General features: G+C 39.7%; 1 protein-coding gene across 5 annotated transcripts in view; it reads left to right on the forward strand.

Annotated features, from left to right (window-relative positions):
• Window positions 1-354: 354 nt before the first annotated feature.
• The window catches only part of CEP78 (centrosomal protein 78), a 29714-nt gene continuing 11253 nt past the window's right edge, over window positions 355-18815 (forward strand). Inside the window, exons 1-13 of one of the 5 annotated variants that reach the window (XM_069777262.1) lie at window positions 355-461; window positions 2754-3023; window positions 3246-3421; window positions 4040-4112; window positions 4616-4719; window positions 5480-5654; window positions 7562-7675; window positions 7931-7995; window positions 13337-13445; window positions 14038-14055; window positions 15069-15204; window positions 16158-16203; window positions 17335-17478. In XM_069777262.1, the coding sequence (XP_069633363.1) occupies window positions 2771-3023; window positions 3246-3421; window positions 4040-4112; window positions 4616-4719; window positions 5480-5654; window positions 7562-7675; window positions 7931-7995; window positions 13337-13445; window positions 14038-14055; window positions 15069-15204; window positions 16158-16203; window positions 17335-17478 (1413 nt within the window). In that variant the 5' untranslated portion in view covers window positions 355-461; window positions 2754-2770. Of the gene's footprint in view, window positions 544-1192; window positions 1472-2753; window positions 3024-3245; window positions 3422-4039; window positions 4113-4615; window positions 4720-5479; window positions 5655-7561; window positions 7676-7930; window positions 7996-13336; window positions 13446-14037; window positions 14056-15068; window positions 15205-16157; window positions 16204-17334; window positions 17479-18815 lie in introns of those variants that run through there. The other 4 variants (XM_069777263.1, XM_069777264.1, XM_069777266.1 and 1 more) reach the window with 4 other exon arrangements.

Consider the following 18815-nt stretch of genomic DNA (forward strand, 5'->3'; position numbering starts at 1 on the left):
GATGAGGCAGAGGGCAACGTACCAGACCTCCCCCGCCCTCAGCAGCGGCGTTTATGCGGCAGTCAGGGGGAGGACAGCTAACGGCACCTCACCCACACCTCGGCTGCCGGCCGGGCCGCCGGGCCGCCCACCCGCAGCGCCGCGGCCGCGGCCGGGACCGAGGAGCCCCCGCCCTCCCGGGGCGGGGCGGGGCGGGGCGGGGCGCGGGAGGGAGGGAGGGCCCAGGGGCGGCGCTCAGGGCGGCGGGGAACGCCAGCGCCCCTGGAGCGCGATTGGTGGGGCGGGGCGGCCATTTTGAATGTAGGAAGGCAGGAGGCGGGCGGGGCGGCAGCCAATCGGGGTGGAAGCCCCGCGCAGCCACGTGGCGGCGGGCGGTTGCGATCCCAGGGAAACGGCTGGGCGCCGTGCGGAGGCGGGCGGCTGCCCTGAGGGCTGGCGGTCGCCGGCGGGCTCGGGAGGAGGTGCGAGGTTGCCGCCGAGGCCGGCGGCGCCCTTCAGCGGCCGCTCGCGGGCTTCGGGGCCGGGGCACGGGGGAGAAGGCGGGTAACTCCTGCGCGGTCGTGTCCCCCGGGGCAGGGGGCTGGTGGCCCAGCCGGGAGTCCGCAGGGGCTGGCTGAGGCCGCCTCCGGGAGGGTGGGACCGTCCGGGCGGCGGGGGTGTGTGTGTATGTGTGTGTGTGTGGGGGGGGGGGGGGGGGGCGACTGTCGCAGCTGCTGCTGCTGCTGCCGCTGCTGCCGGCCCCTGGGCGCTTCTCATATCCCCGCGGCTGATGGCGGACGGCGCAGTCCCCAGTTCATGCTGGCTGGGGAAGTGGGGCACTGAAGTAGGTCCCTGAGTTGGTGGCAGTATTGAGTGGGCGAAAAGTTAAAAAACCACTATTTTACCCCAGTTACAACCGGAGTAGTTAGTTTGCGTATGTTAAGTGGATGCTGTATTACGTACTTAAATACAGCGGTCCAGCAGGTCGAATAAAATGTGTTTAGCCCCAGCAGACCACCAGGCCGTGCTTAATAAAGCGCCTAAGCAGAGAGTAAGCGGGTAGTTGAGCTTCCTGTGTGTGTCTTGCAGTTCCGGATGCAGGGCATGGTCATTGTTTCTGTGGTCAGTGGTCTTGTATGGCACATTTCTTTACCCCCCGATAAATTTGCCCAGCTGTTTTTTGAATTGCTATAAACTTAGAGCTTCGTAAAACCTCTTGGCGTGCAACTGGTTTTCTCAGGTTTACTCTGTGGTTTGTTTCTTTTTTCACTTTGTCACTAGCTGGTATCGTCTGATGTCATCTTGCTTCTGCATGGAAAGAGACAGTAAATAATTGTCCCCTGTGTACATTCTCAGAGCCAGTCAAGATACTCTAGGGGTTGTGTTAGGTGCACTAACTTCCATGCAGAAGAGCTCTACTTCATATAGTTGTTTCTCAATTGGAAGTTACTGTGGGTCTGATTAGTTTGGCCCTTTTCCTCTCCACCTGCAGGTGGGTTAAACTTCAGTGCTAGCGCCAGGAGCTCCTTCCTTTACTTCTGTTAGAGGTGTGGTGTTCAGGTGTTGCAATGAAAGCCACCGTAAAAGAGTATTGTTTAAGCTCTGGAGAAAAAAAGCTACTATATTGCTTATTGATACACCGCCTGAAGTCAGTGGTGCTTTACAACTGATGGTCAGTCACTTTCTGAAGCTGAAGTGATGGATTATAATTTACTTATTTCTGTTCCTGTGGCCACAGTGTGGTGATTATCTAATGCTAGTAAATCAGAGCTAAAATAAAAGAATAAAAGGGGGTAGGAGAGCTATCATTAGAGTTTCTATTCCTGTTAGTATTACAGTTTCATCCAAATACTAATAATGTGATTTTTTTCAAAATTATATTTGTACAAATCACTCTCCTCACATAGGTGTACATATCCAGTAATTCTTGTCCCATGTTGACATACAGAGTGTTTCAGAAGATCGGCTGAAGCTTTCTAGTCTTTAACAATATGAAAAAATGTGAACAATGTTTGATACCCAGTGTGGGATACTTAATGCTGTCTTGAATAATAAATAAATAAATAAATAAGTGGGTCCTCTTAATATCCTGACAAACATTCCTATTGAGACCGTGGAATTACTTACTCTTAATAGCTGTGACATGGCAGTGTTTAGAGATTCTATGTGGGAGTTAGTGCTGTTTTGCTACATGGGTACTAATGTGTAACAAAAACTTATGCCTGCAGAGTGCTTTCCTAAATTTACTGGGATAAGTACATAAGGTACGCAATAGCAAAAATATTTAGGAAACACACAATTTATTCTGTATTATGAGAATTTAGGCTTTTGATTGAAGTAGCAGAGAAGTTCACAACTAGTTCTCTATGGAATAGTCATTTGTATCCCTTGATGTTGGGTCAGGGGCTGTCCAAGGCTTTCAGGAGTCTGCAGACCCTGACACTACAAAACTAAATTTTGAGAGGAAAATGAGAACTTTAAAGCAGTTTGTGCTTGAACATTAGGCCTTTTGTGTTTTGGGTATACCTGTTTGTGTGGGAGAATAAAAATGCATGGTTTTTGGTTGGGTTTTTTCCCACCCCCTTATTCATTCAACTGTACTCACACAGGTAGTGAGCATCACAAGACATTAATGTTTTAGCTGCCACATCAAAGACATGTAAATGTTATACAATATGCATGTTTTGGGTATGCATATTGAGTTGAGACTGTGTTATGAAATCAATTATATGCTGGAAAAAGTTTACTTTTTTTTTTCCCCTCTCTTATTTTAGAGAGACATCACATAAAAATGATTGAGTCAGTCAAAATAAGAAGACAGTGCATGCTGGATTTCTACTCACATTATGAACATCTGTGTGCCCTTCAAGGCTCTGTCCCACTGAAAGCTGTGAAGGCTAACCTGACTCAGGGTGCTCTTGATCTAATTGTAGATCATATCAAAGCTGCTGATTGGGTACCACTTCTGAATTCTATCAGGCATAATAAGACCCTGACTTCTATTGGAATAAGAAGTTTTCATCAACAGAGTCTTGGAGAATCAGGTTTGTAGTGATGGCTATAAAAGATAAATACGTTGGTGCATGCATATTAGAATTTGTTGCGTAAAACTTTTGTGTGATTGAGTACACAGGGGGGAGGAATTGTAATACCTAAGGAATTATTTCTATTTAAGAAAAGCAGCAAAAAAGCAAGGTGTGATTATGATTGTTTTTAAGTCAATAGGGACTGGATTTTACTGATGTGTAATTTTTGTTGTTTACTAGGTGTTGAAAGATATAAAACTTACTTTAGAAGGAGAATTCCAGCAATTCGATCAAAAGACTTGACTGGCCAACTATGCAAAGCTGTCAAAGGCTGTCTCAGTATATCAGATGTACTAAAAAATTTAGAACTGCAGGGTTTGCTTCTGAGGGAGAGAGATCTAATACTTTTAACAAAGGTGAGAATATATTAGTATACAAATAAATGGAAAATATGCTCAGAACATAGAGAAGTAGCAACTAAATTTTGTAAATATGTCACAGACAAGATGTTCTTCTTCTAAGATATCTTTGTGTTATCCATCACATGAATGATTCTTGCTGAGACATTTAGTATAACCTAGTCTTGCTGAACCTGTCAAAATCACATAACCTTCCCTTGCCCTGATTCATCAAGGCTTATTAGAGTTCTTAGCAACATCTCTGCCTTGTGTTTGGGGAGCATAAGTTATGCGTGTGACTGGAACTACTGTGCATGTGCATGACAGAAGGACACCAAGGAGATAAAAACAGGTCTTCAAGACATCTTATTGGAACACTCTCCACTTCACTGGTGATTGTCTTCTAGGAAAGGAGGTTGCTGCTTGTTGCCTGTAGGCTACTGCTCCTCTTGTGCTAAAGAAATGAACTAGCTTAAACTTGGCTTTAAGATTCACTTGTTTTGACCTCCCTCTGAATGCCCTAGAGTTTTTTGTAGGGAGCACAAAGAGGTCTGAGCAGTCTGGGTGACTTGGTCTTTTATCTGTTTGTATTTTTGCTTTTCAAGCCAGTTAACAAACATTGTTTTTATTCTGAAGGGCTTGGCCACAGCTTCATCTCTAGAGAGTCTCTCTTTAGCCCACTGTCCAATTGGAGATGGAGGATTAGAAAGTAAGTTCAGAATCAAACCCATGTAAATATACTTCTCTTTTTTAATCCTTTAAATAGGTACGTTTTTTCAGTATTTCCATTCCTGTTTTAAATTTGTCCGTAGTGATTAAAATAACAATCTTCACTTTATTCTACATGACTTAACAACATTTGAAGACTTGAATTTCTTCACTTGATGCTAGTAAACAGCCATACTACTTTATAATGATGTTTGTACTTTTATTTAGAACAACAGTCATAATATTTGTTTGAGGTTAGCTCTTTCTTGATTTGTTCATATTTTGGCTTGTTCAAATAGTCTTTGCTAAACACTTGTGCTAGAAATATATAATCTTAGAACACTTTAAATGTATTTAAGATATACTTTGTATTTCAACACTAGTTCTTTGTCAAGGCTTTTGCCTATTAAGGCTGATCCAGCTTCTTAATATGGCAGTGAAAAAGTGTGTTCTGGTAGTCTGGCTGTGGTATGTGTGGATAACGTGTGCTTTTGTTTTCTTCAGCAATCTGTCAAAGTATAAAGAATTCAGCCACGATCAGATATGTAAATTTCACAGGATGTAGCCTCACATGGCGAGGGGCAGAACATATAGCAAATGTATTAAAGGTAATTTAATCACCTTTCTTAGAATCAGATGTTCACAAGAACTTGTGAACAATCAAATGCATTTGATTTTTTTTCTTTGACTTTCAAGCTCTAAATCCGTCAAAGCACTTTGTGAGCAGCATATGTGAATACTGAAGTTAAGTATGTGAATTTTGTGACTTTGTATGCCAAAAGTAGCTTACTGGTGTCGGATTTAAATATGGTATTTCTTAGTAAACATCAGTTAAATAACAGTTCAGACTGAGGTATTTTCTTTAAATGAGGATTAGGGCTGTAAATGTCTGACACCTGTTTTGGGGAATGCTTCTTTCATTGTCACAAATTTTAAAAAATGTCTTAAGTATTCGTAAGCATTGGGTAAGAATAATTGAGTTACAGTTTAGAAGCTACTAATTAACTGATTAGTAAGCTTGTGACTAGTACAATATTCTAATTAATGTTAACATTGGTTTGGAAGAAAGCACATAATTTCCTAGTGTGTATTTCCTATTCAAGATGTGTTGAAAGTGTCTGTCTGCCAAAAGAAGTTAATAAGATGTTTTGTAGCTATGTTTAATAATTTGCATTGCAAATTGGATGATAACAAAGATGACTTAACTGTAATGTTTAAAAATGACTCAGACTCAGAAATGGTATGACTGTTTTTCTTATATCGGCACTCAAGCCATTAAACATCAATTACAAACAAAGATAACCTCTGATCTTGCCATCAGTAATGGCTTTGCCTTTGCACTTGGTAACACCTTCTTTGTTTGCAAAGCACCAGGCAATGAAAAGACATGGTGAAGCTTGGGCTGAAAGCCTGCGCTACAGGAGACCTGACCTTGACTATATGACTGGTTTGAGGCGAATTACTTTCAACTACAACATGCTTGTTGGAGATAGAGGAGCAAGTGCCTTTGCAGACTGTCTAGGAGAGGATCTTTGGCTAAAAGGTATTGTGAAATACTGCTCTTAAGATACAGTAGTGGCAGGCAGAAAACTTAAAATTGTCTGTTGTAGCAAATGTAGCTAGCTGAGTAACTCGCTGTTCAGCAAGGAAAGAATAATCTTTCTTCAAAAGAAATTTCTCTTCCTCTTTTGAATTGTCAAAGTGGGTGAATACTATTGTATCATCTAGTATTGTCCTGTAGTGTTTTGGGGAAGTAATTTTTTTCTACAATATATCTGTACAAAATGACTAATGGTGCTGGTGTAAGTCATAGCATTCTGTACATAGAATCAAATACTTACCTGTTGATATCATTTTATAGTTTGAGCTAGGTGTACAGATAACATGCATACTGATGGAAGAGGATCAGATTAGAGAATACTTAAGCCAACTGGACATACAGAAGTCCATAGGCCCTGATGGGATGAATCTACAAGTGCTGAGGGAGCTGGCTGATGTAATTTTGAGGCCATTCAATAATCCGTGAAGGATCATAGTGATTGGGCGGGCTGCCTGAGGACTGGAGGATAGCAAATGTCACTCCAGTCTTCAAGAAGGCTGGGAAGAAGGACTCAGGGAACTACAGGCCAGTTAGCCTTACTTGGATCCCTGGGAAGGTGGGAATGTGCTGCCATCCACAGGGATCTCAACAGGCTGGAGAAATGAGCTGATGGGAACCTTAGGAAGTTTAACAAAAGGAAGTGCAAAGTCCTGCACCTGGGCAGGAATAATCCCATGTACCACAACATGCTGGGGGCTGTGTGGCTGGAAAGCAGCTTTGTGAAAAGAGTCCTGGAGGTCCTGGTGGACCACAAGCTGACCATGAGCCAGCAAGTGCCTTTGTGGCAAAGAAGGCTAGTGGTATCCTGGGCTTCATTAGGCAGAGACTTGCAAGCAGGTTGTGGGAGGTGATTCTTCCCCTCTACGTAGCACTGGTGAGACCGGACCTGGGTGCCCCTGTGCAGGAGAGAGCTAGAGCTACTGGATAGAGTCCAGCAAAGGGCCACTAAGATGACAAAGGGACTACAGCAACTCTCACTTCAGGAAAGGCTGAGGGAGCTGGGACTGTTTAGCCTGGAGAAGAGAAGGCAAGGCTCAGGGCAGGTCTCGTCAAGGTGTATAAATATCTGAAGGGAGGCTCTAAAGAAGATGGCTTTTTCCAGTGGTGCCTGGTGACAGGTCAAGAGGAAGTAGGCACAGACTGAAACACTGAAGGTTCCTTCTGCACATCAGGAAACACTTTCATACCATGAGGGTGACTGAACACTGGCACAGGTTGCCCGCAGTGGTTGTAGAGTCTTCCTCCTTGGAGGTCTTTAAGAGCTGTCTGGACATGGTATGGGGCAACTGGCTTTAAGTGAGCCTGCTTGAGCAGGTGGGTTTGGCAAGATGATGTCCAGAGGTCCCTTCCAACCTCAACCATTCTGTGATACTGCACATGCACAACATGAAATAAACACCAAAGCCATGATAGTAATATTTCATGGTGACCATGTAACTCATTGATGTGTGCAAGCAATGAACTTGTAGAAGCGTTGACTCAGACTTCTTAGACCTAAGTTGTGTGTTTTTACATATGATGTTACCTTGGGCAGTTGAATTAATTGTTGCCTGGGAATATTATATCTACTAGGAACTGTCAAGAACAGTGACTTAACTGTGATTTGTATATTCCTTCCTTTGCAGTTTTTTAGCAGTTATTTCTTAATGTTTATAATACTGATATAAATTTCTAGTTTTCTTTTCTGAAAGTAATATTCTTGTTTTTACACATGGCTGTTATTATCATGTCCTCTTTTCTCATGCTGCGTGTTCTATGAAATGATTGTTTTCAGCAGGTGTGGATTGTGTTAAATACTGATTACAGGTTATGCCACTGAATATTTTTGTTTACCTCCTTAAACATTTTAGCACTTGATTTGCAGCAGTGTGGAATATCCAATGAAGGAGCAAGGTCATTATTAGATGCTCTTCAAACTAATACAACATTAGTGGTACTTGACATAAGAAAAAATCCATTAATTGGTATGTACCTGTATCTACCTTTGTGCTCTTTGTGATTGTGGGGTTTGGTGTTTGGGGTTTTTTTTGTGGGGTTTTGGTGGGTTTTTTTTCAGTAACTCTGGAGGGAAGAGCCTGCAACAGCATTTTGTAAGCATTTTTAAAATGGGGAAGCAAGTAGGGTAGGAGATGTGTACTGCTTATTCAATGATCTGTTTGTTTGCATAAATACTTGTTTCATACTTGAAATTCTTAATAAGATATCTTAATTCATTCTAGATCACGTTATGATGAAAAACATTATTGAAAGAGCTCTTATGAATGGAAATAGTGCTAATTCAGAGGTACGTCTTAGGCATTTTGGAGTGAGTTTAGGGTTTTCTTTGTAGCTGCTGTTGCATTTTTTTTTCTTTAAAAGGACAACTTTGTTCAGAATGAATCTAAACCAGCTGTTTTAGTTAAACAGAAGTCTGACTCTTAAGCAGTTTAAAAACAAACAAAAAACCACTATGAAGGGACAACCTAAAAACACTTGCAGCAACATGATATTGTATTGGGCATTTTGTATGATTTCTTATGTAATTTAAGGTGTGCCATAGTAAAACAAGGATATCCATTTAATGAAAAGAAAAATGGAAATATGTGTGTGTATACTTGGGCATTACTGTAGAACATGTAGGACTGCTGGAAGGCTTTCTGTTACACGTGTCTTTCTTGTTAACATGGTAATAATAACTTTTCATTAAAAAGTAAAGGAAATCACAATTTAAAATTTAAAACTTTTTGAAACTTGTTTTTTGACAATAATTTACATAGTTACGATTTTTCTAAGTTACTCAAAGCTATCCTTTCTGATGCTAATCATCTAAGGAACCAGAGTTTAGTTGAAGTACAGTACCCCTTGCCATCTTTATCTAATAGTCCATGGAGAGTTTACAGTAACATGCATAAACTGAGTATCTGGACCATTTGTGATTAGGTATACTGTTTAAACACCGAGTCTTTTGTTTATAACACAGAAATTGGATTCAGTTCCCAAAAGAGACAGCAAACAAATGAGTGTACTCTTGTTCTTGCTTTCACAGAGCTGCAACAATCCCAGTTCTTGAACTTGCTGCTCTTTTGTTTTTGAAAAGGCTTAAAAGTCAGAGCTGTGGATCTGTAGGGAATATCTAATAAACTGAGAAGTTTGTGTGTATAATTCCTTGAGGATTAATACAGTTCTCCAATCTCTTAAAGACCTTTTTGGAGAAACTGAGGTTGGTGGTTGTCCTGGTTTCAGCTGGGATAGAGTTAATTATCTTCCTAGTAGCTGGTACAGTGCTATATTGTGAGTTCAGTACCCGAAGAATGTTGATAACACTGATGTTTTCAGTTGTTGCTCAGTAGTGTTTAGACTATAGTTAAGGGTTTTTCAGCTTCTCATGCCCAGCCAGGGCACAAGAAGTTGGCACAGGACACAACCAGGGCACCTGACCCAAACTGGCCAACGGTGTATTCCATACCATGGGATGTCACATCTAGTATAGGAACTGGGGGGAGTGGGGGCGGGGAATCGCCGCTGGGGGACTGGCTGGGTGTCGGTCGGCGGGTGGTGAGCAATTGCCCTGCGCATCATTTGTACATTCCAATCCTTTTATTACTGCTGTTGTCATTTTATTAGTGTTATTATTATCATTATTAGTTTCTTCTTTTCTGTTCTATTAAACCGTTCTTATCTCAACCCAGGAGTTTTACTACTTTTCCTGATTTTCTCCTCCATCCCACTGGATGGGGGGGGAGTGAGTGAGTGGCTGCGTGGTGCTTAGTTGCTGGCTGGGGTTAAACCATGACAGTCCATTTTGGCGTCCAACATGGGGCACGAAGGGTTGAGATAACGACAAACCTGACCAGAGCTTGTTAAAACAAATTTGTTCTAAGCATTCATTATGTTGATTTATGTATTCTTAGAGTTGTTGCTCTGGTTTTTAAAGCTCTGTTATGTATCACCTCGCTTGCTGTATGTAGTTCCTCTTCTACTGCTTATCATCCGTGGGAGGTGGATTAAGGTTTTCGCTTTGATGTATGGTATAACACTGGTTTATGGTATGATAAAGTTATCGGCTGTGGGATTAATCTGGTATTTGCACTTAGCATTGTCACCTTTATACTGCGGGAGCCATCTGTGGGAAACTATTAATAATTATACCATTTACCTTTCCTCCATGGAAAACCAGTCTATGGGTGGGGTACCTTTCTTCCCCTCTCCTTTCTCCTTCAGTCCAGTTACAATGGTGTTTGAGAATTTTGAAAAATTTGAATACTCCTGGGATGTTAGGACTAGCACGGTCCTAGCCCTACTGCTAGGAATTAGCATACTTCTGAATGTGGTTCAGCTCTCATTTAGGGTTAAACAGCTATTTAAGAAGATCACCCAGAGATGTGCCCCAAGGCTGGATAATTGTGAGTGGCAGGGTGTGTGGGGTGGTATGGGCAAGTACCTAGAAAAGTGGGCACCTCCAATGTTTTGGAAATTCACCCCTGAACAAGTGCAGGATCCAGAAGAACTAGTAAAATATTTGGAAAAGGTATGCTGTCACCCCGGCAGCTCCAGAGAGATACAAATCACTGCAACGTATTGGGGCCTGGCCCATGCCTATCAAGCCCTGTTTGACACCACTCAGTACCCTCAAGGGGAAGAGAAAGTCTGTGGACCTAACAACAAAATGATGAGCACCGTGGCCACCCAAACCTTGGCAACGGGCGCTGCAGCAAGATGAATGCAAACATTTGATGTTGAGGTTGATATTCATTTGAAACCGAAACAGTTACTACCCTAATCTAGGATTTACACTTGGTTTTGAGCTCAGTTGCAGAAGCCTGGATATTATAAAGAGAAATCAGTTGAGTTTCTTTGAGATAGTGTCTTGATGTGCTCTGTATTGAAAGTCAGCAATATGGGGGTTTGTTTTGTTGTGTGTGGGTGTTGGTAGTGTGTTGTTTTGTGGTTTTTGGTTTTGTTGTTGTGTTTGGTTAAGGTTTTTTTAGGATTAAAAACTCAGGGAATAAATTAGCAAATAGTCACAGGTGTAATGAAGACAAATTGTTGCTAAGCTCTGTTGCAGAAAGAACTGCAAGGACTGTTTCTTCCTTCTGCCAATAGTCAACATTCAGCCGTATGAGTTTAAAAAGTCAATGTACAAGTAAATACAATTTAAGAGTGTATTTGTGGGAGTCCTAATGACATATTCTAAATTCTGGATGTAGCTAACACTGTGGTTCTTTCTACTTTTAACAAGTTTTAGCATAATACAAAAAAAATCAGTTATTTTTCAGGTTTTCCATGAATTCTTTTATGGAGGATCCATTATAGACTAAGTTTACAAATTTAAAGAAGCAATGTTTGGTTTTGGTAGCTTAAGCTTGTCAAACAGAATACAGTCAGTTAGCATCTACATTGCTTCCTTTTGTCATCTGTGTGCTGCCTCCAGACCTGTGAGGTTTTAAAAGGATGTGCTGGTCCATTTTTTGTAGTGGAGAAAACATGCGTATCTATCTTTGAAATTATTTAATTTAGTATGGATTTTTTTAACCTATTGTATTTGCTAGAGATCTGGATTTCATATTAAGAGAAAATGAGGAATCAATTGGACTAAGTTTAGCCTATGTGTAGAGACTTCTTGAACACAAGGTGTAAGATGTAATTTTCTGTGTGAAACTAATCTGTCACTTTTGCAGCAAGTGGCCTAACTTGTATTATATCTCACCCACAGATAACTAAAGAGTTGCGTGGATGATCATCCCTAATACTGCCTCCAGTTTCAGATTTTTATCCTGCCAAAGGCAAACTGTCATAACTCTCATGAGTGAAACTCAGTGAAGTGTTGAATTTGCCACTTAGAAGTGGCAGAGCTGCATTCTGTACCACTCATCATGGCACCTGTTGTGTCAACTCCGTGGTTTTGCTTAGGCAGAAGATATATTCAGGTGCTTCTCTGTTGCTTTAAAAAGAGAAATTTCGTGGGCTTTTGAATGGCCTCATAATAATAACAACCCATCATAACTACAAAAGATCATGTCTTGGCTGCCACAAATAGCCTGTAATGTACTGTCAGCACTTGCTTACTGGATACCAGTCACAGCAGCCCTTCCATCCTGTTCTGCATAAAAACTGGTTGTTTCTCTTTGCTTTTCAGTAGCATGTAGGTGCTTGCCTTTTGGGTTGGGTTTTCAAGTTTTTAAGAAGAGATGCCTACTGCTAATTGATGCCTTTAAATTTGATGGACAGCTGAAACAGGAAAGTTGTATTATCCTAGCAGCACTGTGTAGCTAGCTAGTGGCTTGTAATCGTAGATATGATTGGATGTAATAGGTGGTGAAAGTTTGTGTAGATTCTGAGAGACTGAATAACTTAAAGGAAAAATCCACTGAACTTGTCTATAAAACAAGTTGCTTTCATAGTCACAGATCAAGTAATTTTTCAACACTGTCTTAATATGTTTGCTGTCTTTATACTTAGATGTTGTACAACAGCAGCAGGCACCTAGACAAGAGAAAGGCTACTAGGCTAGATGAACTTTAGGTTTAACCTAGTATAGCTGCTCTCTTATGTGTGTAGTAAAACAAAATTAAGATATGCTTGCTTTTAGAAGTTTACTATTTAATTTTACTTTTTCTGTCTGTTTTTTAGTTTAAAATGAACAATTCACTTGTCTCAGCAGCTAGATCCAGCTGTAGACACAGCAAAACTTATAAAAGGATTGTCTGAGTCCTGAGTTTGTTTTTTTTTTTAAAAAAAGTTTTTCTTGCCAATGATAAACTTGGACTAAACTTGGTTAGTTAGAGCACAGTAATGGCATTTTAATCTTCCCTGGGCATTAGGTGGGAATAACTTTGGCATACTGTTCCTAGTACTCTGATGTGGGGTTTAGAGTTGTCCGAGAGAAGCTTTGTGTTAATAGCAACTGCATTTCCTTCGACGGCTGCTTCAGCACTGGACTTTGTACTAACTATAGCTTGATGCACACTAAAGAATAAATGAGACTGTAACTTAAGAATATCTACCTGGAATAATAAAACTTTTAATGGTGAAAGGGGAACTTTTAAGAATAGAGCTGTTGCTGTAAGGAAATGAAGTTTGAAGTACAGCAGCTGCCTTTGATTATCACTATGTCTTAATTTTAGTTTGGAGGCTTTTACTGTGTAAGGATGAATTTTCATTACAGGCAGTGAAAATTAAACTTCCAATTTTTAAAAATATTAACTTTATTGGCAATACAAAATCATGTTAGGGAAGCCTTCGTTACTCTGGATGTCTTTGGCCTGAGCCAGTCATTCCTAGCAAGCCAGCTTTCTGAGAATGAAATGCAAAAAGCCAGAGTTTCCTTTTTATAAGGTTGATGCCTTTTTTTTTTTTTTCCGTATAAAAGAAGTGCTTTGCACAGGAGAATGGGATGTCATAAAGGTGTTCTGGGAACGCTTTCTTACAATGTGGCACTCAGACTCACATTCAATCTGTGTTTGAGTTGGGGCTTTGTGGGATTTTTATTTTTCCTTAATTTTACAGTTTATTATTAAGTTTTCCGTAACTAGCAGTATTCTCCATATATCTGGCAAAACATCCTCTAATCTTAAATGACCACCTCTTTAAATATCAGTTACTAAACCAATTTGTCTTTCTTTAAAAAAAAAAAATAAAAATTCCAGTATAAGTGGCTGACATCTCCATCTTCCAAGGATGCTCTGAAAACGAGACCAAAGAAAAGAACTGTTGTCCTAGGAAGTGGTCGAAAAGGAAAAGCTACTATTCGTATTGGTAATACTGTCTTTATTTTCTCTGTAAATTTTTCTACAAAATAATCTTTTAATGTTTAAGAGCTTTAATTATAAAATATACAATATGTCTAAATGTCAGTGTTTTGCAGAATAATTGTCTTAAAAAAATTCCATTTATTCTTAATGTGTCTTCTACCATCAGTGGTTTCTATAGGAAAGTTGATTTTGTTTTTAGTGCTGCTAGATATATGGCTGGAAAAATGGTAGGATATGCTAACTTAAATATGTGGAAGCATTGCACTTATTTATTCTGAGTGCATCCTCTCCACAAGCTTTCTCTTCTAGGAAGCTTGGCAGTAGTAAGTTGCCTAGTTCTTCTGATGTTGTAACCTTTCTGTAGCAGATTGTCCTCTGCCAGAACAAAAAAGCATGCATTTTTTTACTGATGTACAAAATGTTCTAAGATTTATTTTTTTAACTTAATGTAAACCTATTACAAATAGTTCGTTTAAAATAACATAGGTATCTTGAATATTTATAATTAAGTACTGATAGCTGCAATACACTATTTTTTAGTAAGTTACTAAAAATTCCACTGTAATACATTTGGCTGTTTTTCATCTTTGCTCTAGTTATCTGGAAGCAGAGAGGTAAGCATAAATCAAATTGAAGTCTTCGTACAAATAAACTGTGGTGATCGGGGTGATGAAAAAAGAAGCAGCCTGACTCAAATATAGTTGTGGTGTGTTTTGGGGGTTTTTTGTTTGTCTTTTTAAAAAAGGAGAGGGAGGGAGTCAGGAGGTGAAAACTATTCTATCCTATTTACTTGTTGAGAATGAACTAAAATTTGGAATCCCATTCCACAGTTATGCATTTCTATATTGTTACAAAATTAGTTGTTTTATTGATCTCAGAGAAACAGTAACCTGAGTTCTCACTAGTTTAACTGTATGAAATATGAGGTGAACTGTTTTCTGGGCTTGTTAGTTTCTGACTGATACAGAACCTGGGATAGAGTGATCATCCCCGCTAGGTATTTATTCTGAATCTACGTTGAGTGGTAGTGGTAGTAGTATTTGACTCAAAAAAAGACTGGACTAGTGAACATGGCTTTTCATTATTATTCCTCTTAAGTGAAGATATTGCTGGTGTTCTGTAGAAGCGATCAGCGTGAGTACCTGCTTTAGCTTCAAGCATTTTGTCAGTTACAAAACCAACGTTCTTCACACTAAAGCCACTAGAGGGCAAGTTGAAGCACATAGGTAGCCTTACTGTCTACGTGGACTGTCTAAGCTTCTACTTGAGAAAATGAAGTTAGGTATCTGAAATCAGTAATGTGATAAACCTCCTTAGCTACAAAACTTTGATTCCTTTTTTGAATAGCATCAAGCTCTTACTTACATGCATCTTACTTGCATCAAGCTAACATAGCAGTTAAGCGTACCAGTTTATAACTGCAAGCAGACAAGCTGTCCGCTGCTCTTTCTGAGAAGAAAACCAAAAGTTTTTGAACACTTCAGCAAAATTAAGCTGAAAGGTAGATTTCCTATGGACCCTTTTATTACATAGGACATTTTACTTATGAACAGTAGGCTGTGAATTTATATGTAAATAACTAGGTATAATGAATTCTCTTTTTTCTTATTCTTGCTGTTCAATACAGGATTACCATCTAAAAAGTCTGTAAGTCCTGGGAAAAAAAATACATCTGTGAAAGACAGTTACTCACCAAAACCACTACCACCGGGCACAAAAGGCTTCCTTCCTTGGCGGACTGCAGAACGTGCAAAGAGATGCAGGTGGTTTTCATAATACAGGGGAAAATATTAAATCATAAAACCTGCATGATAAGTGTAGTAGAGAGCTGTATTAGTTTTTTTAAGATACTTATTTGAAAGTTACATGGAGAATTTCATATTGGATTCATATTTTTTTGTTTTATATAAGTTTTGAGGATGTTACATAAATCCTATTCCAGTAAGTTTTTAAAATACACAAAAAGATATAATTTGATGGCCATAGGAATGTTCAGGTGTAGCAAAAAACCCACCAACAACCAAACCTACCTTGCTTGTTTGTTCTCTTGTTACTAATGGTTTATCAGATTTATCATAGCTGAAGATGCGGTTTAGTTTTCTAAGTTTGTAGTGTAGTTGATTTGGCATCCACTTCAAGGTGTCTAGGTATTTTTTCCCACCTCTTCTTTCTGCTCTGTCTCCCCCAGTGCCAACATAATTATTGCGATCATCTAAGACCCGTGAAGTAAAATTTAAAAAAAATAATGTTAAACATGGAAGCCATAATATTGTTATCATGCTTCCTTTTGAAACAGTTTTTATTTTGTTTTTTATGTATTGCCTAGACCTTCGCCTCTCAAAATGGAAGCTGTATAAATATTTAAACAAAAAATTACTTAATGCTCTATCATAACTATTTTTATTAAACTTGTTTTTCAAAATGCTGAACATGAAATTCTCCTGTTGACTTTAGTTCATAATAATTAACTAAGCAAGATGCCTATTGAAGATATTAACATTAGCATCCAGTACTGTTGCTCTAGTTCATGAGTAAATAGGAATACTAATAGAACAAAATAAATATGTAATGACTGTTAAAGGGATACAGTGCAATGTCTGATGCTGGTTTTACTCTTACAGCTTCACCTATGCTAGAATCCTGTGTTTGGAAATGGAAGTAGCAATGGTGATATTATAAAGTTACTTTTCTCAAAAGTGTTTTTTTCTGACTTTAGAGGGGGACCAGTGGATAGTACTGAAGAATTACCAGTGAAGATTCAGGTACTCTTTCATAAGATGGTTTATTTACTAGATGAATGCCTGAAAAAAGATGAAAGTTAAGAGTGGAACATACTTTTAAAGTTTCTCTCTCACAGAAGTGCAGAATAATAGTTTACATCAGCATTTGGTTGAAACTTCTTTCATACTTAGTTTACTCGCACTTCTGTATTACTATCTTTTGGTTTCTTAGCATTATGAGCAAGCTGAGTTGGAGTATGGGCACAATCCCTCCAGAGGCAATAAGGAGAATTAACAGCATTTTTCTCTGAAAGGTTCTGCTCCCTCCTTCCTCTTTTTCCTCCTTTTGCTTTTGGACTACATGCTTGTGTTTGCACCCATCTGTGAACTGCTGTTGTAAACGTACTGGGGGGGGGGGGGGAGGAAATCCCCTCTTTCTTCCTTCTCCTTTGCATCTCATTTCCATCTGTGTGTCGTCCGTGTCCCCCCCCCCCCCCCCGAGAATAGCTGGAGAAACATTAGTGTGTACTGATGAATTAAATTGGCTCACAAAAGGGTCTGATGGTTGCTGAAGCCAGCACACTTATCCCCTGCTGTGGAATAGGCTTCCCATGGGCTGCAGTCCTTCAGGAAAGCCTGCTCTGGCACAGGCTGTCCATGGGCTGGAGCTCCTTCAGCCCATCCCTCTACTCTGGCATGGGGTCCTCCCTGGGCTGGAGTGTGGGTATCAGTTCCACCATGGAGCACCTTCTCCTCCTCCAAGCCTGGCATTCCCTCTGCTCTTTCTCTTTTTGTTCCCTCCTCTCTGCCCGGCTGGCATTTTTTGCCCTTTCCGACACGGGCTTTCCCGGAGGCGCCGCCCCCTCTCGGCCTGCCGTGCGTGGACTGGTTGGAGCCGGCTGGAACCGGCCGTGTCCGGCACGGGGCAGCCCTGCAGGCCCCTGCTACTACATCCTTGCCACCTATACCCAATATATGCATATGTGATTTTTTTTAATATTGTTTTATGCACATTTATTTCAAAATTGCATAGCTGGACAACGTATATGCATTGTAAAGGACTCTGGGAAACAATTGCATTTAAATTAAGCTTTTGGTACTACTTAATCTTTGATTTTTATTGCACAATGTAATGCTGGGAGTGGGTGTGTTTTTCTTTTCTGATGTAATTAGACAGGTATTCCTGTGAAAGTGACAGTAGAAAGTGCTTCTACATCTGAAACTGAAGGCACAGAGGATTTAGATGATGTTATCCATCATCCTGATCTGGCAAAATCATTAGATCAGATTAATGTAACAAAGTATCAACAATTACAGGTAAGAAGCCTGTTCTGTCCCTTAAACTCCATAAAGGCAAATTGTATTATTTAAACCATGTTTTATTCAGAAGATTATTCTTAAGCTAATAACCAGTCATGGAGTGGGATTTCAGAATAAGTTAATTATCCTGCATTATGTCTGTCATACAGGCTCCCATTGCAAAATATGTGTCAGATATGGACTGAATTTCCAATCTCTGAATAGTTCTAATGAAGATGTGTATGCTAAAAGCTTATTGTCAAATCAGGGCTATTATAAGGAAGACTTCACTTAATACACACAGCTGCATTATGCGTAATTTCTCTGTTCCAGTCTTGAATTGTAGTTCACAAATCTTTTGATTGGTGTTATTGCCTATAGTATTTCCTTCCAAGTATTTCCTTTGTAAATGTAATTTAATGTTATTTCTAAGAGCTAAAATATTGTAATGATTGTTGTGTAAAAATAATTTTAAAAATAACTGAAAGTGTGTTAAAGGTCCATTTTATAATTGAGCTTGATAACAAACTTTTTTCATTTGCTTTTTTATTCCCTCTGCTTTTTTGATAGCTCTAAAAAAACAGCGGTAGCAAGACTGGCTATTGCTGCAAATGTCTTGAGAGGGAATGTTCTTAGAAAAGGAAGGGAAAACAAAGAGTGTGTTTCAGTGGCTCAGTAATGCTGCTGAGGTAATCTAGCACTATTGTAAAGTAACACCCTCAGGCAGAGTAACTGGGTTGTTTCTGAAATGTTAGGATTTGAATTTTGTTTGGAGCATCTGCACTGCTGCCAAATTAATACTGCTAAAAATAGGACCTATAGTCAGTCTGCTTTTGGTGGTGGTTGTGATAGAGCACCATACTGGGTAAATATTAAGACCATATAGCTGTCTTCATGTAAGCAAAGTGAAGTTGAAACTTAACTTGTACATCTATATGTAATGGGAGTATTAAGATGCCTCAGAGTTACTGTGGAAGGCAAAACAACTGTACAAAAACTGCATAAATAACTACTTGCGTTTTTTTCAGCTGATGTATACTTTTTCTTCAGGCCTAACCCTTTTTCTCTCTAGAACTTCTGTTGAGGAAAATTGTCAAGGTTTTCATGTGTTGCTGGGACTTAAAGTTGTATAGCAGCTTTCTTCTTTTTAGGTGATTTCATATTAGTGTTTGTGTGCAATATGTTGATGTGCTGTGCTGTGGCTTCAACTTCTCATCAAGAGCATTATGTCTGGAATCATGGAATTCTGTGTTATGTGCATATTGCACCAAAAACTTCTGTGCAGCAAGGACGGTGCTTTCAGGAAACACTTGACGTATTTATTCTTGGTGTTTGGAGAGGAAAGAATATTACTT

This window comes from Haliaeetus albicilla, chromosome Z (assembly GCF_947461875.1).
Source record: "Haliaeetus albicilla chromosome Z, bHalAlb1.1, whole genome shotgun sequence".
In the NCBI taxonomy this organism is placed as follows: Eukaryota; Metazoa; Chordata; class Aves; order Accipitriformes; family Accipitridae; genus Haliaeetus; species Haliaeetus albicilla.